Source organism: Chiloscyllium plagiosum, chromosome 12 (genome assembly GCF_004010195.1).
Source record: "Chiloscyllium plagiosum isolate BGI_BamShark_2017 chromosome 12, ASM401019v2, whole genome shotgun sequence".
Lineage (NCBI taxonomy): Eukaryota > Metazoa > Chordata > Chondrichthyes > Orectolobiformes > Hemiscylliidae > Chiloscyllium > Chiloscyllium plagiosum.
Window position 1 is genome coordinate 42,211,415 of NC_057721.1, and position 23,719 is coordinate 42,235,133.

The 23,719-nt window shown below is 39.8% G+C and overlaps 1 protein-coding gene across 6 annotated transcripts in view; it reads right to left on the reverse strand.

Annotated features, from left to right (window-relative positions):
* The window catches only part of dcaf6 (ddb1 and cul4 associated factor 6), a 229,305-nt gene that overhangs the window by 148,728 nt on the left and 56,858 nt on the right, over positions 1–23,719 (reverse strand). For all 6 annotated transcript variants that reach the window (XM_043700880.1, XM_043700878.1, XM_043700883.1 and 3 more), the window contains exons 5-7: positions 23,045–23,158; positions 22,331–22,466; positions 19,057–19,274 (exon numbers count right to left, since the gene is read on the reverse strand). In XM_043700880.1, coding sequence (XP_043556815.1) covers positions 19,057–19,274; positions 22,331–22,466; positions 23,045–23,158 — 468 coding nt within the window. The remainder of the gene's footprint in view (positions 1–19,056; positions 19,275–22,330; positions 22,467–23,044; positions 23,159–23,719) is intronic.

Sequence of the window (23,719 nt, forward strand, 5' to 3'; positions counted from 1 at the left end):
TCCACTGGTCACAAGCCTCCAGTCTGAAAAACAACCTCCACCACCACCCTCTGTCTTCTACCTTTGAGCCAGTTCTGTACCCAAATGGCTACTTCTCCCTGTATTCCATGAGATCTAACCTTGCTAATCAGTCTCCCATGGGGAACCTTGTCGAACACCTTACTGAAGTCCATATAGATCACATCTACTGCTCTGCCCTCATCAATCCTCTTTGTTACTTCTCTGAAAAACTCAAGTTTATGAATCATGATTTCCCACGCACAAAGCTATATTGACTATCCCTAATCAGTCCTTGCCTTTCCAAATACATGTACATCCTGTTCCTCAGGATTTCCTCCAACAACTTGCTCACCACCGACATCAGGCTCATTGGTCTATCCTGGCTTGTCCTTACCACCCTTTTTAAAACAGTGGCACCACGTTAGCCAACCTCTAGTTTTCCGGCACCTCACCTGTGACTATCGATGATACAAATATCTCAGCAAGAGGCCCAGCAATCACTTTTCTAGCTTCAAAATAGAGTTTTAGGGTACACCTGATCAGGTCCTGGGGATTTATCCACCTTTACCCATTTCAAGACATCCAGCACTTCCTTCTCTGTAATATGGACATTTTGCAAGATGTCACCATCTATTTCCCTAGTGTATATCTTCCATATCCTTTTCCACAGCAAATACAGATGCAAAATATTCATTTAGTATCTCCCCCATTTTCTGCGGTTCCACACAAAGGCTGTCTTGCTGATCTTTGAGGGGCCCTATTCTCTCCCTAGTTACCCTTTTGTCCTTAATGTATTTGTATTTGCCAAAGCTATGTCCCCTTTTTGCTCTCCTGATTTCCCTCTTAAATATACTCCTACTTCCTTTATACTATTCAAAGGATTCACTCGATCTATCCTGTCTATACCTTACATATGCTTCCATTTTTTTAAACCAAACCATCAATTTCTTTAGTCATCCAGCATTCCCTACACCTACCAGCCTTTCCTTTCACCCCGACAGGAATATACTTTCTCTGGATTCTCGTTATCTCATTTCTGAAGTCTTCCAATTTTACAGGCATCTCTTTACCTGCGAACATCTGCGCCCAATCAGCTTTTGAAAGTTCTTGCCTAATACCGTCAAAATTGGCCTTTCTCCAATTTAGAACTTCAACTTTTAGATTTGGTCTATCCTTTTCCATCATTACTTTAAATCTAATAGAATTATGGTCGCTGGCCCCAAAGTGCTCCCCCACTGACACCTCAGTCATCTGCCCTGCCTTATTTCCCAAGTGGATCTAGTAGGTACATCCACATACTGAATCAGAACATTGTCTTGTGCACACTTAACAAATTCCTCTACATCTAAATCCTTAACACTATGGCAGTCCCAGTCTATGTTTAAAAAGTTAAAATCCCCTACCATAATCACCCTATTATTCTTAAAGATTGCTGAGATCTCCTTACAAGTTTGTTTCTCAATTTCCCTCTGACTATTCGGGGGATTATAATATAATCCCAATAAGGTTATCATCCCTTTCTTATTTCTCACTTCCACCCAAGTAACTTCCCTGGATGTATTTCCGGGAATATGCTCCCTCAGCACAGCTGTCATGCTATCCCTTATCAAAAATGCCACTCCCCGTCCTCTCTTGCCTCCCTTTCTATCCTTCCTATAGCAGGGAGATCACCAGGAGTCCCTCAGGATAGATATTTTAATCAACCTGTTCAGACATATTATGACACAGCTCTGCATCAGCTGGTATTTGAACCTAGGTATCTGTTCTAGAGATAGGGACACTTTCACTGTGCCCACAAGAACCCCAAGTTTCTCAGGACAGATTATTATTCAACCTGTTCAGATGTGATATTACAACCTTTGGAGCATACAGGCCTTGAACCCTGGTCTCCTGACTCAGAGACACAGACACTACCACTGCACCACATGAATCCAAGCGCCTCAGGATAGTGTGTTAGGCCCAAACATCCTCAGTTCCTTTATCAATGACCTCCCCTCTATTATACAGTTATTCTCTGATAACTGTGGAAACCTCAATACCATTCACAACTCTCAAACATCTTAAGAAGTCTGCATGCACAGGCTGCAATACCTAACCACTTCCAGGCCTCAGCTGATAAGTGGCAAATACCACACACAGGCAATGACCATATCAACAAAATAGATTCTTACAATTTTCTCTTGATGTGATTTGGTATCAGATACCACTTTGAACAGAAATTGAATTAGAGTTGCAATAAAAATACTAGGGCTATAAGAGCAGTTCAGATGCTATGAATTCTATACTGCAACACCTCCTGACTCACCCAAATCCTGTCCATCAAGGCATTTGATAAGGTACCATATATCAGGCTATTTAATCGCCTTTGGTGTTAGAGGAAGTATATTGCATGGATAGGGGATTAGTTTAACTAATGGAAAGCAGAGATGTGGTTGTTGGTTTGCTCCATGCTGGTGGGTTGTCATACAGATGTTTCATCACTATGCTAGTTAACATCAGTGTGACTTCCATGAAACGGTGTTGTTCTACTCTGCTTGATATTTATATAATCTGAGAGCGTAGTGCTGGAAAAGCACAGCAGGTCAGGCAGCATCCAGGGAGCAGGAGAATCGATGTTTCAGGCCAAAGCCCTTTATCAGGAAATCCTTTGGTCCGAAGCATTGATTCCCCTGCTCCTCAGATACTGTCTGACCTGCTGTGCTTTTCCAGCACCACGATCTTGACTCTAATCTCCAGCATCTGCAGTCCTTAATTTCGCCTATTTGTATGATCTGGTCTGTTAAGGGGGGCTTTGTCATTTCTGTTTTTTTTCCTGCAGTGTTTGTATATGGGGTCTATTTTTACATGCTTGTTATGGTTGAATCTTCACAAAAACCTTAGGAAGGCAGACAGTTGGGAGAAAAGAGGTCATTTTAAGGACAGAAACTTGTAACCAGTAAAATACCACAGGGATCAGTGCTGGGGCCATAATATTTTTTACAATATATTTTAATAACTAAGGAAAGTGAATATAATATGTCTAAGTTTGCAGATGTCACCACAATAGGTGGAAAGGTAAGTGGCAAGGATGGCAAAGTCCACAGAAAGTCATAGTCAGGTTTCGTGATTAGGCAAAAAAACTTGGCAGATAAAATGTAATGTGGGGAACTTGGGGCTTACATACTTTGGCAAGTGAATATTGAAGCTGAATGTTATTTAAAATGGAAAGAAATTACCGACAGCCACAGCACAGAGGGATCTGGGAGCTCTCGTGCATAAATCACAAACAAAAATAAATCATCCAAATTCAACAATCATATAGGAAAGGCAAATGAAATGCTTGCCTTTATTTCAAATGGAATGGAGTATAAAAATAGGGAGGTCTTGCTAAAATTCTACAAGGAACTAGTCAGATCATCCAGAAAACTGAATAGTTCTGGGTCCCTAATAGAGTTATAGTCATTGAGATCTACAGCACAGAAAAAGCTCGTTGACCCATAAAATCTGCACTAGTCTGCGCTAAACAGCCACCTAAAATATTCAAATCCCATTTTCCACCACTTGACCCAAAGCCTTGAATGCCTTTGCATCACAAGTGCACATCTAAATGCTTCCTAAATGGTACGAGGACTTCAACCTCCACCACCCTTACAGTCATTGAGTGTCAGATTCCCATTACCTTCAGTTGAAAAAGAATTTCCTCATATCCCCTCTAAGCATCCTGCACATTGCCTTAAATCGATGATCCTCAACCAAGGAAAAAAAGTTTCTTCCTGTCTACCCCATCTATGCACCACATAAATTTATACATCTCAATCCGGTCTCCCCGCAATACCTTCTGCTCCAGCATATTTAATCTCTTTACGTAACACGAAAAATCTCCACCCCTTTGGATTATCCTGGTAAATATCCTCTGCATCCTCATCTAAAATAAGGATTGCAGAACCCCACACAATGCTCAATCATTAGCATACCAACCTTTTATACAATTTCAGCATAACCTCCCTGTGCTTGGGGTGTGCCTTGGCTAATAAAGGCAAGTCTCCCATATGTCTTCACATCAACCATTTGCCACTAAAAAGCCCATTTGACCAGCCTGCCTACACCCTCCTGTAATTGAAGGCTATCCCCCTCACTAGTTACCACTTTAACAATGTTTAGATCATATACAAACTTACTGACCGACCACCCTTCATTTCAATCCAAATCATATCCAATAAACAGCAAGGGTCCCAACATTTGGGGCCCCACTGGACACAAGCTTCCAGGCACGAAAAGACCTCTTGACCATTACACTCTGTTTATTGCCACTTAGCCAATTCTGGATACAGATTAGGCAAATTTCCTTGGATCCTACAGACTCTTACTTTTGCTATCAGTCTCTCATGCAGAACTTTATCAAAAACCTTGCTGAAGTCCAAATAGACTGCATCAAAAGCATTGCCCTCATTTAGACACCTGATCACCACCTTGAACAATTCAACCAAATTGGTCAGACGTGACCACCCCTTAAGAAAACCATGTTGACTGTTCATGATAAATCCCTATCTCTCAGAGTGCAGATTAATTCTGTCCTCAGAATTGTGTCTGAAAGTTTCCCCATCACTGATTATAGATTGACTGGTTGTAGTTTCCTGATTTATCCCTTGCTTGCTTCTTGAATAACAGTCCTGCACTGGCTGTCGTCCGGTCATCTGGCACCTCTCCCCATGCCAGAGAAGAATTGACAATTATTGCCAGGACCCTTAGTATTTTCTGTTGCCTCACTCAACAGCCTAGAATACATTTCAATAAACCCTGGAATTTAACTACTTTCAAGCTTGTCAGACCATTCAGAATCTCCTCTCTTTCTATGCTAATTTCTTTAAAGTATATCACAGTTGTTCTCCCAGATTGCTACACCCAAATTGTCCCTCTCACGAGTGAACACTATTTCAAACTATTCATTTAGAAACATACCCTGCTCCTGCTCCTTGTACAAATTTCCACTTTGGGCCTTATGGACCTTACTCTTTCCCTAGTTATTCTTCCTAAGAAAATATATACTGATATTAGAGGCTGTCTACAGAAGGTTCACTAGGTTGATCCCATATATGAAGGGGGAAAATGAGGGCTGCAGATGCTGGAGATCAGAGCTGAAAATGTGTTGCTGGAAAAGCGCAGCAGGTCAGGCAGCATCCAGGGAACAGGAGAATCGACGTTTCGGGCATAAGCCCTTCTTCATTCCTGAAGAAGGGCTTATGCCCGAAACATCGATTCTCCTGTTCCTTGGATGCTGCCTGACCTGCTGTGCTTTTCCAGCAACACATTTTCAGCCCATATATGAGGAGATGTTAGGTAGATTGGGACTGTAGTCATGGGAGTTCGGAAGAATTATGTGACTGTACTGAAGCGTAAAAGGCTCTTAGGCAGCTTGACAATAAATGCAGAAAAGATTTTTCTTCACTCGTGGGATGTAGGCATCCCTAGCCGGACGAGTATTCATTGCCAATTCCTATTTGCCATCGAGAAGATGATGGTGAACTGCCTTCTTGAACGCCTGCAACCTGGTTGGTGTGGATACATCCATCATGTCATTAAGTAGGAGTTCCAGAATTTTGACCTATTAATACTGAAGGAATGACAATATATTCCCAAGTCAGGATGGTGAGTAGCTTGGAGGGGACTTGTTTCAGCTGTCCTTGCCTTTTTAAATAGCAGCAGTTAAGGGTCTGGAAGGTGCTAACGTGACTTGGTGAATTTCTGCAGTGCGTCTTATAGATGGCACACACTGCTGCTACTGACCATTTAGGGAGGGTTGGAACGCTGTGGATGTGGTGCCAATTAAGCAGGCTGCTTTGTCCTGGATCATGTCAAGCTTCTTGAGAGCTATTGGAATTGCAATCATCCACGTAATTGGGAAATATTCCATCACACTAACGACTTATAGATGGAGACAGGCTACAGGGAGTCAGAAGATGAATTAGTCGCTGCAAGATTCCTAGCGTCTGACTTGCTCTTGTAGCCACAGTATTTACATGACACGTCCAGTTCAGTTTCTGGTCAATGGTAATCTCTAGGATATTGTTAGATGGGGATTCAGTGATGGCGATACCATTTAATAGCAAAGGGCAATAGTTAGATTTAGTTTTGTTGAAAATGGTTATTGCTTGTGTGTCATAAATGTCACTTGCCACCTATCAGCCCACGCCAGGATATTGTTCAGACCTTGTTGCATTTGGGCATGGACTGGTTCAGATCGTAGGAATCCCAATTGTTACTGAAGATTATATAGTCCTCTTCTAACCTTATCATGGAAGGAAGTTCATTGATGAAGCAGCTGAAGATGGATGGGCCAATGTCACAAAGATTGTGTCCCCTGTGGTAGAATCTAAAACCAAAAGGCGTTATCTCAGAATAAGAAGTTGTCTATTTAAGACAGAGATGAGGATGACTTTCTTCTCTCAGATGGATCTATAGAATTCTTTGTCGCAGAGGGTCTGGAGGCTGTGTCATTAAGTATATTCAAGGCTGAAACAGGAAGATATGTAATCAGTAGGGAATCAAGGGTAATTGGGAAAAGGCAGGAATGTCAAGAAGAGAATTATCAAATCAGCCATGATCTGATTGAAAGGCCAAGTAGATGCAATGCTTTGAATGGCTTACTTCTCCTTCTACATTTTATTGTCTTACATGGCACTTGCATGAATGAATGCAGGTCTACAATAAGCACTGGAAGCAGGATGCAGGGGCAGCACAGTGGTCAGCACTACTGCCTCACAGCACTAGGAACCCGGATTCAATTCCGCCCTTGGAATTGCCTGGGTGAAGTTTGCACATTTCCTGTGTCTGCATGGATTTTCGCCAGGTACTTTGGTGATTAGTCATGGGAAATGGAGGTTTACAGGAATAGGGTAAGGGTTTGGATCTGGGTGGGATGCTCTTCAGGAGGGTCGGTGTGGACTTGATGGGTTGAATGGCTTGCTTCTGCAGTGCGTCTTATAGATGGCGCACACCGCTGCTACTGAGTATTTAGGGAGGGTTGGAATGCTGTGGATGTGGTGCCAATTAAGCAGGCTGGTTTGTCCTGGATCTGTGGTACTAAATGGAATGCAGCAGAAGGCATCTCATCACCAACTTCAAGGGCAACTAAGGATGGGCAATAAATGCTGGCCCAGCCAGTGACACCCAGATCCTATGAATGAATAAAAAAAGCTCATGATTGGCACAACATCCACCACCTCAAACATTCACTCCTTTTCATGGTAGATATGTGAACCATCTAAAAGTTACACTGGCAGTAATTCACTAAAGCTGTTTGAACAATATCATCCAAATACGCCACCTGGAAGAACAACAGTAGATGCATTGAAACATCACCTGCTCAAACCTCACGCAGCTAAATGAATTCACATGGAGGAGAATCCATTGATGTTCAGTGGTCCCAGGTTAAAAGTCAAATATTTCAAGGGATTTTTTTTTTTGAGTCTGCAAATTCTTGGCTTTCCTTTTATACCAGACACACGCTCCTTATTAACATTTAGACCTTGTTTGTGTGTTTGATGATACATTTTATTATTCTGCTCAGGATCAGTAATTATTAAAATTTTCTCTCCCTTTCACACAAGGAACTCATGTAATTGGCTGCTTAATTTGATTAGTGCATTTTAATTGTGATGCTAAAAAGAATTGTCAATATTTATTGCTACCAGCTGAGGGGATTAAAGAGGGGAGTCTTAGAGTCTTTCTTAGGGCCTGTAACATTTAATAACAGGACTTCATTAAAAACTTTTGTTGGTTTCCTAGCCACAGCTAGCCAGTTGAGCAAATCAAAGTTCTGTGGTATGCAAACATACAAATTGAAAGAAATCGATGACTGGGCCCTCGAGCCTGGTTTACAATCACGGCTGACCCAATTATTCTATATTCCATCTACCCCAAGAACCTTTCATTCTCTTGCTGACCTCTGCCTTAAGAGCATTCAAAAGCACTGCTTACACTGGTCTTTTGAAGAAGAGAATTTCAAAGAATCATGACCATTTGAGGAAAAAAAATGCTCATCACTTCCTTAAATTTTTTTAAAGGGTGATCCCTGGCTCTAGATCCTCCGAGAAAAGGGAATAAGCTTTCCACATGTATTTGGTCAAGACCACTCAGGATTTTGTGTGTTTCAATCAAGTCGCCTCTTAAACTTACTTTTTACATTCCAATGGATACAAGCCTGGCCTGCATAACCTTTCCTCATAAGACAACCTACCTTTTCTTGGTATTAAATCTGGTAAAACTTCTCTAAACTGTGTCCAACATATTTGCATCCTTCCCTCAGTAAGCTGAACAATATGATATACTGTACACCACATGGAGTCTCACCAACGTCCTGAATAATTGAAACACAACCTCCCTACCTATGGACAGAATAGAATTTTGCAGTACAGAAGAAGGTCATTCAACCCATCATGTCTGCATAAGAAAAAGATACCCATGAATACTATTCTCCAGCCCTACCTCCTCAGCCCTCTAAAATTTATAACTTTCAAATATATATCCAGCTCTCTTGTGAAACCTCTTATGGAATCTGCCTCCACCACTCTCTCAGGCAGCACATTCCAAATACTAAAGTAAAGTAGTATCTTCTCATCACAGTCCAGATCTCTTGATAACAATCTTAAAGTTGTGACCCCTAGTTACTAATATGCCAACTAGTGGAATATCCTCCTTTACCCTAACAAAATTGCTCATAATTTCAAACACCTCAATAAGGTCAGCTCTTAATCTTCTCTGGCCCAAGCACAGCAAGCCCAATTTCTACATTCTTTCCATGTATCTAAAATCCCTCATTCCTGGTATCATTCCAGGACTTAGCATCCTTCCTTAAAAAAAGGTTCCCAGGATCAAACAGTACTCCAATGTGGTCTGAGCAATGACTTGTACAGGCATAGTACCACTTCCTTGATTTTTTTTACTCTATGCCTCTATTTATAAACCAAAGAATTCTATAAGCCTTCATAACCCCAAAGTCCCTCTTCTGTGTCATCAAAGTTGTATCATTGAGCCTATATTGTCCCTCCATGTTTTTTCAACCAAATTGCATTACTTAACATTTCTCTCTATTGAAATTCATCTGCCAACTGCCTGCCCATTTGGCCAACTTCTCAATGTCCTTCAGAAGTCATTCGTCCTCACAATTCACTGTTCTCCTTAGTAACATCCTTACAATAAACAACAACTTTCTATTAGCTTTCCTAGTTTCTTGTTGTAATCACATGCATGTTGGGAAAGGAAAATAGTTGAGAAAAGAAAAATAATGAAGAGGAAGAAAATAAATTGTGGGTCAATCAATAAATTGATTGTAAAAATGATTGAGATATTTCAGGAAGTAATCCACGGTATAACGTGGTGGGAGAAAGAGATCAGTCAGAAGAGTAAGGTTATGGGAGTTCCTAGCTTGTAAGCATTGTTCAATTTAATCATGACAGTGGATTATAACCTTGAATTCCTTATGGACATATTGAACTTTTAATCACAACATATTTTGAAAAGAAGTCATACAGCCACAAGATGATGCAGATGTAGATCTAGTTATTGTCTGATAAAGCCCCACAGAGAAACCATGGAAAGTGACACATGAAAATGTGCTAACTCAAACTTCAAAATAAACCCTTCAATAGGGAAATCTTATTCAAATCAAATTCGTCTGTGATCTTTTTATAGCTACTGAAATAATGAGGCGCCGACTAACTATCGCCTCTGGTTTATGTCCCAAACTACAGATATGAGAGTTTTTTCTTGATATACAAAAAAAGGATTAAAAACATCAACCTTTGGTCGGTTCGAATTAGCGAGCTAATTAGCAAATGCGCTGCGAAGGCCACATCTGTAGCAGAATCACCTATCCTTGCACTACAGATAGAGAAAGACTCTTACTTTGAAAACAGGAAGCCTAGTAAGCTGGTGGAGTTACCATTGAAAAGGAAACAAGATTAAAAGCCAGTCAACTAATTTGCAGAGCCAATAACCTCAAATTCAACTGTTTCACTGTTTATTATCAGTATCATCCAACTCAACATCTGTAACATTTACCATCAAACCCAGAGACTGATTCCTACATCTTTTTAACGGATATCTTTTTACTCAACTCACATTTATAATCTGTGCATGTATATCACATTTATCATCTTATCTCATTATTTATTAACTAATAAACTGCTGTTTCATTAACTCAAGAAAGCTCTTAAAACATAAATATATTTGAATTGGAGGAGAAAAGTGTCCAGAAGCAAGGTATCCTTGTTAAAAATCAACCTGTTGCAACCAAACAAGACAGGGGCTGAATTAAGAAAGGGAGACAGCTCATCCTGCCTCATCTGACAGTGTAAACATTTGGGGGTCTCCCATTTAGAATCACAACTAACTGCGAATGCTTGACCAAAGACAGTTCAATTAAAGTTGTGGGGAGGGCTGGTTGAAGGAGAAGAATGCAAGTTGGCTCGAGCATGAAGGTGCAAAGGAACTTGAAAGACATTTACATGTCTCACTTCCAGCAATCCTTGCCTCCTCTTGGTAGCAGATTTCCTACATCCTCTGAAACGTGGCCAATGGGTAAAATTTAAAATAGACATTAAATCAGAGATATACAGTTTAATTCTAATATTTAAATGACAAACACAACTTTAGGAAACCATTGGTACCAGGCACCTCCATTTTGCTTAAAATGGGAACTGGATGGCATAGAGTTCAAACATTTTGAAGAAAAAAACATTGATACATTTTAGTCAATGCCACTGGCTTTTAGGAGTTAAATTCCCAATGTACGTGCATGAAGAAACATCAGACTGAGAAACAAAATAAGAGAGAGAGAGAGAGAGAGAGAGAGAGAGAGCGAGAGAGAGAGAGAGAGAGAAGAAACTACATATCATTTTCAAACTTGTATAAAACTAGGAAAATGAAAACTAACTTTCATCTGGCTATTTATACCTGCTTTGCTGCAGCAAGTTGTCTGAATGAGTGCAGCTCCAACAGTCAAGAAGTTCAAAACCATCCAGGACAAACAACCTGCTCAGCTGGCACTCCATCTAAAACACTCAACATTCACTCCCACTACCACTGAAGAGTGATGCACAGTGGCACCATTGTGCACTGCAATGCATAATTTCATATTTCACGTTTCATAGACAGCTCTCTCCAAAATAGGTATCTCCTAAAAGGACAGGGTCACATACACATGGGAGCACCATCACCTGCATAGTCCCCCTGCCAACATCACACTATTCTGACATGGAAGTATATATTCACTCCTACACTATTGTGGGATCAAAATCTTGGTATTCCCTTCCAAACAGCATTTTTGGGTTTATCTACACTAAGTGAGGAGTTCAAGAAGGTAGCTCATCGTCACGTTCTCAAGGGAAATGAGGGATGGGCAATAAATAGTAGAATAGCCAGCGATGCCCATATCTCACTACTGAATAAAAAAGATTGATTTATGGCATATAACAAGTGTGAGGATATTTCCTGTATGGCTAATTTGGAAGGCAAAGTTTCATTCATGCACACAAGCTTCATTTAAAGGACTCATGGCACAGCAGTAGTGTTCCCACTTCTTGCAAGGAGGTTTGAGTTCAAGACCCACCTGATCCAGAGATGTGTCAGAACATGCCTGAACAGCTTGATCAAAAATAATTTATCCTTTATTTGTTCATTTGCAAATATCAGAGAAAGTTCTAATGACTGATAAGAGTTATAAAACAAATTGGCATTTTTTAAAATTAGGAATTGGATAGTAGCACGATGGCTTGCTAGCTTTTAAGAAATGGATAGAAATATTTAAAATTTAATCGAGAAAATATATACCATAAAACATGCACATATTTGTGGTATGAGATTGGGCATTTCTTAGTAGCAAGTCAGTTCCTACAAAATCAATAACATTAAAATTTTGAAAGATTATAACATGCACTATCATGGAAACTTAAGAGACTTCTATAAAAACAAAATAATTACGTCAGGCTTTTAAAAGATGCACTTGCAATATTTCTAAAGCTGTTCTAAAAACAGAATCTGAACCAGTAATCACATGCTGTTGGCGTTGTGCTTGGAAATGAATTCACCTTGGCAAACACAGGCTAGGCATTTTGCAAGGACAGCTGACTTAGTGTATGACCTTGCAAAAGTCGCCAAGGGAATTAATTCTGTTAGAGGTCTATTTTGCAACCAGTTTTGGTGTGTTGAGTACAGTTACAATATAACTAAATAACATTTTAACATCAATGCAATTCAGTCTGAAATACCTCACTTCATCATACAGTAAATGATATTCTGTAACGATACATAAAGAAACCTCAGTGGAAACAAACAATGTTTCTATAGTCCTGAAGGCAATATTGAGTTACCAACCCAAATGTGATTTAGTTTGATCCAAAAAAAAGGGGTGGATTTGAGTTGGAACAGATACTTGTAATTGTAAACAGACAGATATCCAAATCTTTGAAATCTCCAGAACTCCCAACTCAAGGAAAATGGGAAATTCAACTTCAATTGCATAGTTGATGAATTTAAAAATGGTGAAAAAGATGCAAATTGCACTCAAAGTTGTGCCTCTTTTGGGGGTAGTGTTTCTGTTGCTATTCAAGCTCAACTGTATGTCAACAAGTTCCTTCGAAGATGTGGGTGCGCTGTACCATTAAGCAAGTTATTAGCTAGTAAAACTACCTGACAGCGCCAAATGTTCTGAAAAAAAAAGTAACATTTCGTCGAACGACGAACAACAGGATAAAGCCTGAGAGGGTGGACAGGTGGTGAAAGGCCTCGGGTGTTTTCAACGTAATGGAGTGGGTCACAGAAAATTACAGTGCCCTTGGTTTCAGAAGGGCACAGGGAAAAGGTGTTTTCATTGCCAGGTGGGACACGTCAAATCACAGTGCTGATCATTAAAGAAAGGCATTGTGGGAAAAGACGTGGTAAAAAAAGCTAAGCCAGTGGCATTAGTGAAGGTAGTAAAGAGGCCCTAAGAAGAGCCGAGGAGCTGCAGGGAGTGCACAGCCAAGGCAGGGACTGGGTATTGAGTTAGTACCTGATCTCTACAAAGAATTCACCTCTGTGGGTAAAGTTTACTCAGAAAGAACAAGGGGAGAAGGACAAGAAGTTATAATTTTGAGAGACACAGGATCTAACCACCGTCACTGATAATAAGGGATGAGTGAATATGCACTCTTTCTGATCTGCTACCCGAATGTGTGGTAATTTGTGGGATAAATGGACAGAAATTTAGCATTCCCCCATGTAAGATCAGGTTGGAATGCCAACTTAAGACTGGGCAAGTTACAGTGGGAGTGATTGTCAGAGTGTCAGTTCTAGGAATTCAGTTTATTCTTGGGAATGATTTGGCAGGATCCAAGGTGGAAGTGACACCCCTTGTTGTGGAGAAGCCTAAGGAAGACCAAGAAACTGAGGAGTTAAAACAGAAATATCCTAGTATTTTTCCAGACTGTATGGTAACCAGATCCCACTATATCATAAGTCATAGTATAAAGTGAAAAGTAAAGAGAAAGATGAAGGAGTTCAGTTAGCAGATGCCCTGTTTGACGTAATTGTGCAGCAAAAACCTGAATAGACAGAGAGTGAGACAGAAGGGTTTAGTTTTGAAAGACTAAGCGACTTGCAACTACAAGACAAGACAATAAAAGATATATATATGGACGCGTACTCCAAAAAGGAGGCAGAGAATATTCCAGAATATTCAGAGAATAAGACGGAAATGGAGACCACAGCAAGTTAATGCAGAGAAGAAATGGGCTGAAATGCACCAGATTGTGTTGCCAGTAGCATACAAACAGGAAGTACTACAGGGAGCGCATGAAGTACCTGTAGAAGGTAACCTAGAGATACGAAAGACTCAGGCTAAGGTACAAAAACATTTTTATTGGTCTGGAATACACATGGATGTGATTAACTTTTGCCATACGTGCCAAATGGTAGGTAAGCCACAGACAGTAATAAAACCAGTATCTTTGTTGCCAATTCCTGCATTTGAAGAACCTTTCATGTGGGTTATAATTGATTGTAGATTAGATTACTTACAGAATGGAAACAGGCCCTTCAGCCCAACAAGTCCACACCAACCCTCCGAAGAGCAACACACCCAGACCCATTCTCCTACATTTACCCCTTCACCTAACACTACAGGCAATTTAGCACAGCCAATTCACCTAACCTGCACATCTTTGGACTGTAGGAGAAAACCGGAGTACCCGGAGGAAACTCACGCAGACACGGGGAGAATGTGCAAACAGACAGTTTGCCCGAGGTGGGAATTGAATCCAGCTCTGGCACTGTGAGGCAACAGTGCTAACCACTGTGCCACCGTGCCACCCGTAGGGCTCCTAAGAACGAAAAGTGGGAACCAGTACTTGTTAACCATAATGGATATGTCGACCAGATTTCCAGAGGAAATTCCATTACAGAGTATCAAGGCAAAAAAGGTGGTAGAGGAGCTAGTAACTTTTTCACATGGTATGGGCTACCCAGAGAGATTCAGTTGGACCAAGGGTCAAATTTTACTGCTAGGCTGTTTAAGGAGGTTAAGGATAGCTTATGCATACAGCACTTTAAATGCAGTGTGTGTCATCTGGAATCCCAGGGAGCTTTAGCAAGATGGCATCAGACCTTGAAGACCTTGTTGAGAGCATACTGTTAGGACTACCCGAATGATTGGGAAAAAGGTATCCCATTCGTATCGTTTGCCATTAGAGATGTCCCAAACGAATTTACTCAGTTCACTCCCTTTGAGTTAATATTCAGGCCTGAAGCAAGAGGCCCTTTGAAATTAATTAAAGAAAAAATTGACAGGACCAAAGTCAGAGATCTCACACTTAGATTATGTATCGAAGGTGTGGGAGAGATTGAATAGAGTAGGTGAAGTAGCTAAACAGCATCTAAAGAGGGCATAGTGTAGAATGCAGCAGGTGGTAGATAAAAGCTCTGAGACTTGGACATTTTTCTGAGGGGATGATGTGTTAGTACTGATACCAGTGCTAGGAGATCCCTTCAAAGCCAGGTATTAGTGTCACCTATCAAAAGTTGAGTCAGGTGAACTACTTAGTAAAGATGCTAGATAGGAAAAAAAAATGTATCGGGTCTGTCAAATGAACATTTTGAAACCATATTATACTAGAGAGAAAGAACTGGAGAAACAGGTGGTAGTTACTGCCCCGCAGAGTGTGGAATCAAATTCAGATGACATGAATTTTGATGTGCCTCAAAATAGATTATTAAACAATGAAGAATTCCTCAAGGAGTGGAATAGGTTAGTAAGCTGTCTCAGGAACACAGAACTCAATTGAAAGATTGTTACTGCAGTATAAGGTCATACGTATGAATCAGATGGGGAGGACTAATGCTATTGTACATGGAGTAGACGTAGGGAATACTGCTCCAATAAAACAACACCTCTATTGGCTTAATCCTTTCAAAGCCCAGATAGGTCCAGATGGAAGTGGAGACCATGCTTGGTGAGGACATCTTCGAAACAAACCAGAGCGAGTGGAATTCATCGATCGTCTTAGTTCCCAAACCAAATGGGACTTAACAATTCTGCATGGATTATCGGGAGGTCAATGCTGTTACAAAATTGGACTCTTATCCAATTCCTAGATTGGAGGACTGTACTAAGAAAGTCAGACAAGCCAGTTATGTCACCAAGTTGGACTTATGCATTGTTACTTGCAGGTACCTTCATCAGAGATGGCAAAAGCAATCTCTGCGTTTGTAACCCCAAATGGGCTAGATCAGTTTAAAGTGATGCCCTTTGGAATGAAGAACACACCCACCACATTCCAAAGACTCATGAACAGAGTTGTGGCTGGGTTAATAACTGTGCAGTTTATTTGGACGACAAAGTGATCTTTAATACATTCTGGAAAGATCACATGGTACAGTTAGCAGAGCTCTATGAATGACCATGAGAAGCAAAGCTGGTGATAAACTTAAATAAAACTGAATTCGCGAAAGCAGAGGTGACGCTCCTGGGACATAACATCGGTCATGGAAGATTGACCCCATAGAACACAAAGACGAAGACCATTGAGGAATTCCACAACCGACCTCGAAGAAATAGTGCTTCAATTCTTAGGACTCAGCGGATTCTATCAGAAGTTTGTTCCAGCTGCAGCAGTGTTGTGGCACCGTTAACCGATATGCTGAAGAAGAACACAAAGTTTCGGTGGACAGAACCATGCCAGGAAGCATTTGACCATTTGAACGCCATATTAACCACCAAACTAGTTTTAGCTAAATGAAATGTTTCAAAACTTTTTAAGTCACCATCAATGCTAGTGACATTGGAGTACAGCTCCAACTCCAACAGGAAGATAAGGATGGGATTGAACTGCCAATTAGTTAATTTTCAAAGAAGATCAACATCCACCAGAGGAAATACTCCACAATCAAAAAAGAACTATTGAGTTTTCTACTGGCATTACAACATTTTAATGTATCTGTCACGAACAATGCGCGGAGACAGTGGTGTACAAGGGTCACAATCAGTTTACATTCTTAGAATGCTTTAAAGCCAAGAATGAGACTGAGACTATTTTGTTGGAGTCTTATGTTATAGACTTTTAATTTAAAAATCATACATATTGAGGGTCATAAAAATGTAATCTGTATGTTAGGGTAATGTATTAAAAAAGGAAAAAAATGAAGCTGTCTTTTCATTATGATGGTTAATGTTTTCTTAAGTGGGGAGGTGTTATGAAGATGTGGGTGTATTGCACCTTTAAGAAAGTTATTAGCTAGTAGAACAACCTGACAGCACAAAGTGTTCTGAAAAAAATGCAATATTTGGTCAAACAACTCGATTAGCTGGCCGCCTGGAGATATAAACAAATTTAAATTCAACCAGTTTAAATTATACCCCAAAATACCAACCTCCAATCAAGTTGAATTGAGTATATTGACAATCTTAAAAGCCAATGACACAATCTAATGCTTTGGGGGTATAAGACTAGGGAAATCTGAACAATTGGGAGGAGAACTGCCAAGCTACCAGTATATAAAAACTGCCCCAAAAATAGCTCTCTTAAAAGGTCCCTTTATTGATCAGTAACCTGTGAAACAGAATCCCCAAGGAGGATAAAAGACAGGAACACAGAGAAGAACCAAACGCTGCCTGGTTTTGAGATAACAAGTTTTGTTTTGTAAATCTCAAATCAGGGTTCTATCAGACTAGTATTGTAAAGGGGAAAGTATAAGAAGGAGTTGTAAATAACTGTTAGTTAGTTATTCCCTGGTTATACTTTAAGAAATAAAGTTGTTAATTTTTACTTTAAATAGTTCTTGGCCTCTCGAATTCTCACAGATTACTGCACAGGATAAAATCTTTTGTGTTGCTGGCTTAAGCTAAGCAGGAGGGTTTGCCCCTTGTCGTAACAAAGTGCAAAGGTTGTGATGAGCTAGTGGTGCTGGGCAGCAATGTTTTTGTTTTGGAAGTCTTAGCTACTTAATATACTTCAAAATAAAGTAAGCGTCATTAAATAGACTTTTCTGCTCAAATTGATCAAAATTAAAACAAAGTAATTTGAATCACTGCAAATCCACTGAGTATCCCAATTTAAATAGCAGAATGACGTAAAAAGACTTTTAAAATATGTACAGAACTATTTCCTACTAATAGCATGATATTGTAATCTGTTTAAAGTTAATTGTTTAAATTACTTCCATTAGCTTTTAAAGTACCACCATTGATGCCTTGAGTCCAGATGAAACAGGTATCTTTAAAGACACTTTAAAGTGTGCAAACAGGAACGATTACAGGAAATGCTCAATCGTAGTTAATCATTCTGAATGTTTTCTTAACTGAAACAGCACTTAAATGCTAACTGCAGGCACAGATAAAAGCTGAGAATTCTGCAATGAGTGATTGGCCTCCCCATTCCTCAAAGCCTATTCACCACTTAACAAGGAAAGTCAGAAGTAAATGCAATAGGCTACACATGCCCAGATTAGTACAGCTCCAAGAGTGGTCTCAAAACTTGACACGATCCAGGACAAAGCAGATTGCTTAATCAGTGACTCATCCACCACTTTAGGTATTCACTACTTTTAGTAATAGCACTGTACACAATTTACACAAAGCACTGTAGTAATACGCCAAAACTTCTTCAACACTTCCAAATCTTTTAGGTTTAGAAGGTTAAGGGCAGCAGCCACATTGGAAAACCTGCACCACTTACTTCCTCTCCAAATCACACTCCATCCTCATGAGGAAGAACAACAAGATTATTTTATTGTGATTGGATCAAAATCCTGCAACTTTCAAGCTGGTAACCATCTGGAAGTACCTTAATCACACAAACTGCAGTGGCTCCAGAAGACAACCCATACAAACACAAGGAACACAAGAAATAGGAACAACAGGAGATCATGCAACTCTCGAGCTTACTCTGTCATCTAAGAAGATCATAGCTGATCTGATCATGGCTTCAACTTCCTTGTACATCAAAAATAACAACCTTAATTAAACATATTCAATGAAGCAGCCTAGAAAGTTCACTGGGGAAGAGAACTCTAAACATAATGATTCTGAGAAAAGAAATTCCTCTTCAGCTGTCTTAAACAAGAAAGTCCTCACTTTGAAAAGGTGTCTTCAAGTTCCACATAACCCAATAAGAGGAAACATCCTCATTATCCACTATCAAGCTCCTCACAATTTTGCATGTTTCATTATTCTAAACTCTACGAGTACAGTCCCCAACTCACTCAACCTTGTCTCATAAAACAACCATTTCATCCCAAGTGAACACTCTCTGCATTGTCTGCCATCCAAGTAAATAAGCAGACTATAATCATACACAGTATTCGACTGAAAACTTGTAAAAGGAAATTCAAACTCTCAGTTAGTAACTGAATGAATGCCACAGTAATATTTCACATTTTAAGACATTCACTGTAAAAATTGATTAGAATGTCTGCTTCAAAATCTTTTCCTTCAGTTTGCAAAAATATGCACTTGGAATCAACTTCTAATTAATATGCATATCAACTGTTACAGCAGTCTCCTCATTAAATATCAGTCTCCTCATTAAATGCTAGGAAATTGCCTACCTCTGGTTCTCTTCTCTCATCTGATGAAGGGAGTTTAAGTTCTCGACCCTGATCATCATTTGGGTCAAAAAGATAAATGTAGTCTGAGGAATAACTAACAAGAATTTCTTGTCCATCATTACTGTAGCAGAGAGATGTAACTCGACAAGATTTATTAGTAAGATGTGGTGGTAAAAATCTTGCACACATTCCAGTAGTTGATCGAGTATTATAACTACCTGCAAAAACAAAAAAGATAAACAGTTGAAATTTATAGCACAGAAGGTAGATGTTTTGCTACCTTCTTTTGCTTAATAAAAGAGCTGTCCACTTTGTCCTGTTTCCTTTTGCTATGCTCTGTTAATTTTTTTTTAAACATATATACTGTATTTTTAGAGACTGTTATGGTCTCTAATTCATCCATTATTTGTGGTCCTGCGTCTACTATTTACCTATCTATTTAAATGTACTGTGCTGAACCTTACTTTGTTGTTGTTGTTGTGCAATTTGGAGGCATTCTTGCTGAGACACCCAGCAAAATTTGTCATTGCACATTTCCAAACTTGCCTCATTAACTACCTATCCTGCCCCTATGGCATCCTTCACATCCAATTCTAGCCCCATTTTACCACATGCATTTAATAGCACAACTCACCAATCACTAGATATCCACAAAAAGGCTGGCATCCCTTATGCCCATGCCAACTTTAAAAGCCCAGGTAAAAACAGCTCAGCATCGCCCTCATGACCTGTCCTCCTGCCTATCTTCCTTCACCCCCACCCCGCTGTCATTTATCTCTCCACTCTGCAGGCACCCTGCCTCTATTCCTGATGAAGGCCTTTTGCCTGAAACATCGATTTTCCTGCTCCTCGGATGCTGCCTGACCTTGTGCTTTTCCAGCACCACTCTAATCTAAACTTTGTGCTCTGGGACACGCACTGTCAGTCCAAAGTTGGCCTGCATAGTTCTTGATATTTGTCTCAGGCATGGCAGAAAGGGAGAAATTAGTGCTCTGCTTTGTGGGTAGGGTCCTGGAAGTCATACTGGAGAGAATGTTGAGATGGGAGACAAACCCTTCCCCTCAGGGTGGGTAATGGAGGGCACAAAACCAGATGATGCTGGCTTGTTCTGAGGATGCCACCTGGGTCAGTGCAATTTCAGCAATTTGGAGGAACGTCTGGTATATAGGAAGGAGGTCAATTACCTTTTCTATTAGGGCAGCACAGAGGCTCAGTAGTTAGCACTGCTGCTTCACAGCACCAGGGACCAGGTTCAATTCCATCCTCGAGAAACTGTAGGGAGTTTGTACATTCTCCCAATGTCTGCGTGAGTTTCCTCCACATGTCTGGTTTCCTCCATGTGTCCGGTTTCCTCCACAGTTCAAAGATGTGCAAGTTTTTCATGGGAAATGCAGGGGTACAGGGATAGGGTACAGAGGTGGGATGCTCTTCCAATAGTTGTTGTGGACTCTATGGGCTGAATCAACATTTGGGGAAAAAGCCCTGAAGAAGTTTCCTGAGGAAGGATTTTTGCCAGAAACATTGATTCTTCTGTTCCTCGGTTGCTGCCTGGCCTGCTGTGCTTTTCCAGCTAAGAAACAGTCCCTAGAATCAGGTGACTCTCTGAATCTCCTGTTTATATGTCAGCCAGGACTCCCTGATTGGCCTGAATGGGCAAAAAATTGAGAGATGGGAGTTTAACATGGATAGGTGAGTCTACTTATTTTGATCAAAAGAATGGAAAGGTAACTTATCATTAAAATGGAGTGACACTTCAGAGTGCTTTGTTGCACAGAGATCTGGGTGTCCTTGTGCACGAATCGCGCTAGGAAACTAGTATGCAGGTACAGCAGGTAATTGTGAAAGCAAATGGAATTTTGATATTTCTTGCTAAAGGAACTGAGTATACAAGTAGGGAAGTGTTGCTGCAATTGTACAAGGTATTAGTGAAACCACACATGGAGTACTGCATATAGTTTTGATCCACTTACTTCAGTTGGGAGGTAGATGCACTAGAGGCAGTTAAGAGGAGATTCATTAGATTGAATCCAGAGGTGAGGGGTTTGCCTTAAGAAAGGAGATTAAGCAGTTTAGGCTTATACACTCTGAGGTTTAGAAAATTGAGATAAGATGGAACCGAAGTAAATAAGGTGCAAAAGAGGATTGACAAAGTAAAAGTAGAGAGACTGTCCCACAAGAGGAAACAATCCAGAATGAGAGGTCAGTGTTAGGTTAAGGGGTAGCAAATTAAAAACAGAGATCAGCAGAGAAATTACTTCTCTGAATATTTCATAAACCTGTGGAATTCACTATCCCAGAGAACGCCATTCAGAAACTTTGAGGGAGATAGACAAAACTTTTAATTAGTAACCAGTTGAAGGATTATGATGGGTAGGCAGGAAAATGCAGTTGAAATTAAGGCGAGATCAGCCATGATCATTTTGAATAGCAGAACAGGCACACGGGGCTGAATTGCAAACTCCCGCTCCTAGTTCTTATGTTCTAGTTGAGAAGCAATCATAACTTTAGATGTGCAATGAGTATCTCTTAGTCATGGAGATGTACAGCACAGAAACAGACCCTTCAGTCTAACTCGTCCATTCCAACCAGATATCCTAAATAAAACTAGTTCCATTTGCCAGTATTTGGCTCATATCCCTCTACACACTTCCCATTCATATATCCATCCAAATGCCTTTTAAATATTGTAATTGTGCCAGCCTTCACCACCTCAGCAAGCTGAAGTCAACAGGCAGCTACTCTGATTTCAATGTCAAGAATTCTCGGTATTTAGTTTGTTTGGCACATGTGGTAAGAAAAAATCTGAACATTAAATAACATGAATTGGGCCACTAATGAAGCATTTAAAAAACTATAACAGCCCTCAATTAGCAACTTGGTGCTACCGAACTTTCAAAAACAGGACAGTCTATCAGTCTGCAGATTTAAAACAAAATCAGAGCACTGCTAAGTGTTAATTACCCAGGAGTAGGATCAAATTGCAATATTAAACTTCTGGAACTGGTAGCAATTAAGGCTTCTAGATTGACTGAAACACAGACCTGTGTTTTTTTCCTTTAACCTGTCCTTAGTTGCAACACACTACACTTCATAACCTCCATCCTTCATCAACAATTAGATTTTGGATTCACTGCATGTACATGTTCCCACTGAAACGGTCCAAAAGACCGTTATAGATTTAAACAATATTAACTTGCAATAAAAACTAAACTTTCAGTTTAATTAATTTAAGTTTTTCTTGTATTTTGGATGGCAAAGTTAAAGTAAAAAATACCTGTCGCTCTTGTGCCAAGCATCCTTCGATCATAGATTCTTACAGAGCTATCTGAGCACCCAACAGACAAGTAGAATGGCATCAAGGGGCAGATAGCAATTGAAGTAGCAGCACGCCGACAGTTTATTAAAATGTCCTGTTTTGAAAGAAAGTTTGAAATTTTAAGGAAATTGTTCTCTCGAAGTAAAGATATACATTTCTTATCAGGAAATTGACATCTCAGTTGATTTTTTTGGAGTAATGTTGATATACAATATTTTCACATTTAGAATTTGTAAGTTTGATTTCATAGTGATTATTTGGTAGCAAGCATTCAAAATCAAACCTCTAATGCAAAGAAGACTGCTACCAAAAATAAGTGGAACTCTAAGAAACAATCCAGAATAAACTCCCTTCCTCTCCTCTCCTACCCCTCCAAGACAAACAGATATGTATGATTTATTTACATGTCCTTGTTATTTTATCTAAAATATAGGTGCAATCTTATCTAGCTTGTAATGAGACCAAATTCATCTTAATCTCTCAGTTTACCACACTCAACTTAGAAATACTGTATCATACAATTCATTTATAATTCAAAGAATAATAATAAAGATAGGCCTTTACAAGAAATCTTTCAACAACATCTTAAACTAATCTGCCAAAACAGACTATTAAAAGTACCATTACATTAGGATCGCTTAAAGTGTGTATTTAAATATTTCTTAAACTCACATCTTTGCAATCTTCTTTTGTACAATTGGTCTTCATTCTAACATCAAACCACCTTACTGTACCATCTTCACCGCATGATAGAAAGGTGTAAGGATCGTTTGGTACTGTCATGATCTGAACAATAAAAAGATGTCAAATTATTTTGTAATATCTTTGAGAAAAGAGGTAGGAGAAAAATAGGATTTCAAATAACTGTGCTTCACATGTCAGCAAGGACACAAGGGGTAGATTTTTAGTCTGCTGCCCAGCATTAAACTATCACCACAGATTGGCAGTCCATGATCTTTACCCTTCCACTGTAATCAATGAAATTTAATATCAGGAAATTTCTATAATAGGTAGCTAGGCAGACTACTAGGATATTGGAATAATTCGTATTCAAGATCAATTTCGTTTAAGGGTACCGATTAGCAATCACAAATATGAACTTTTCTTCTCCATGCAATTTCTTAACTGAAATGCTAGTAGAGATGAGCTAATTCAATACCAAAGTGAACAGGTCTACAGGGACTCAGTTTACTTGCATATAGAAGATGGAAATGTGTTGCTGGAAAAGCGCAGCAGGTCAGGCAGCATCTAGGGAACAGGAGAATCGACGTTTCGGGCATTAGCCCTTCTTCAGGAATGAGGAAAGTTGGAAGAAGGGCTAATGCCCGAAACGTCGATTCTCCTGTT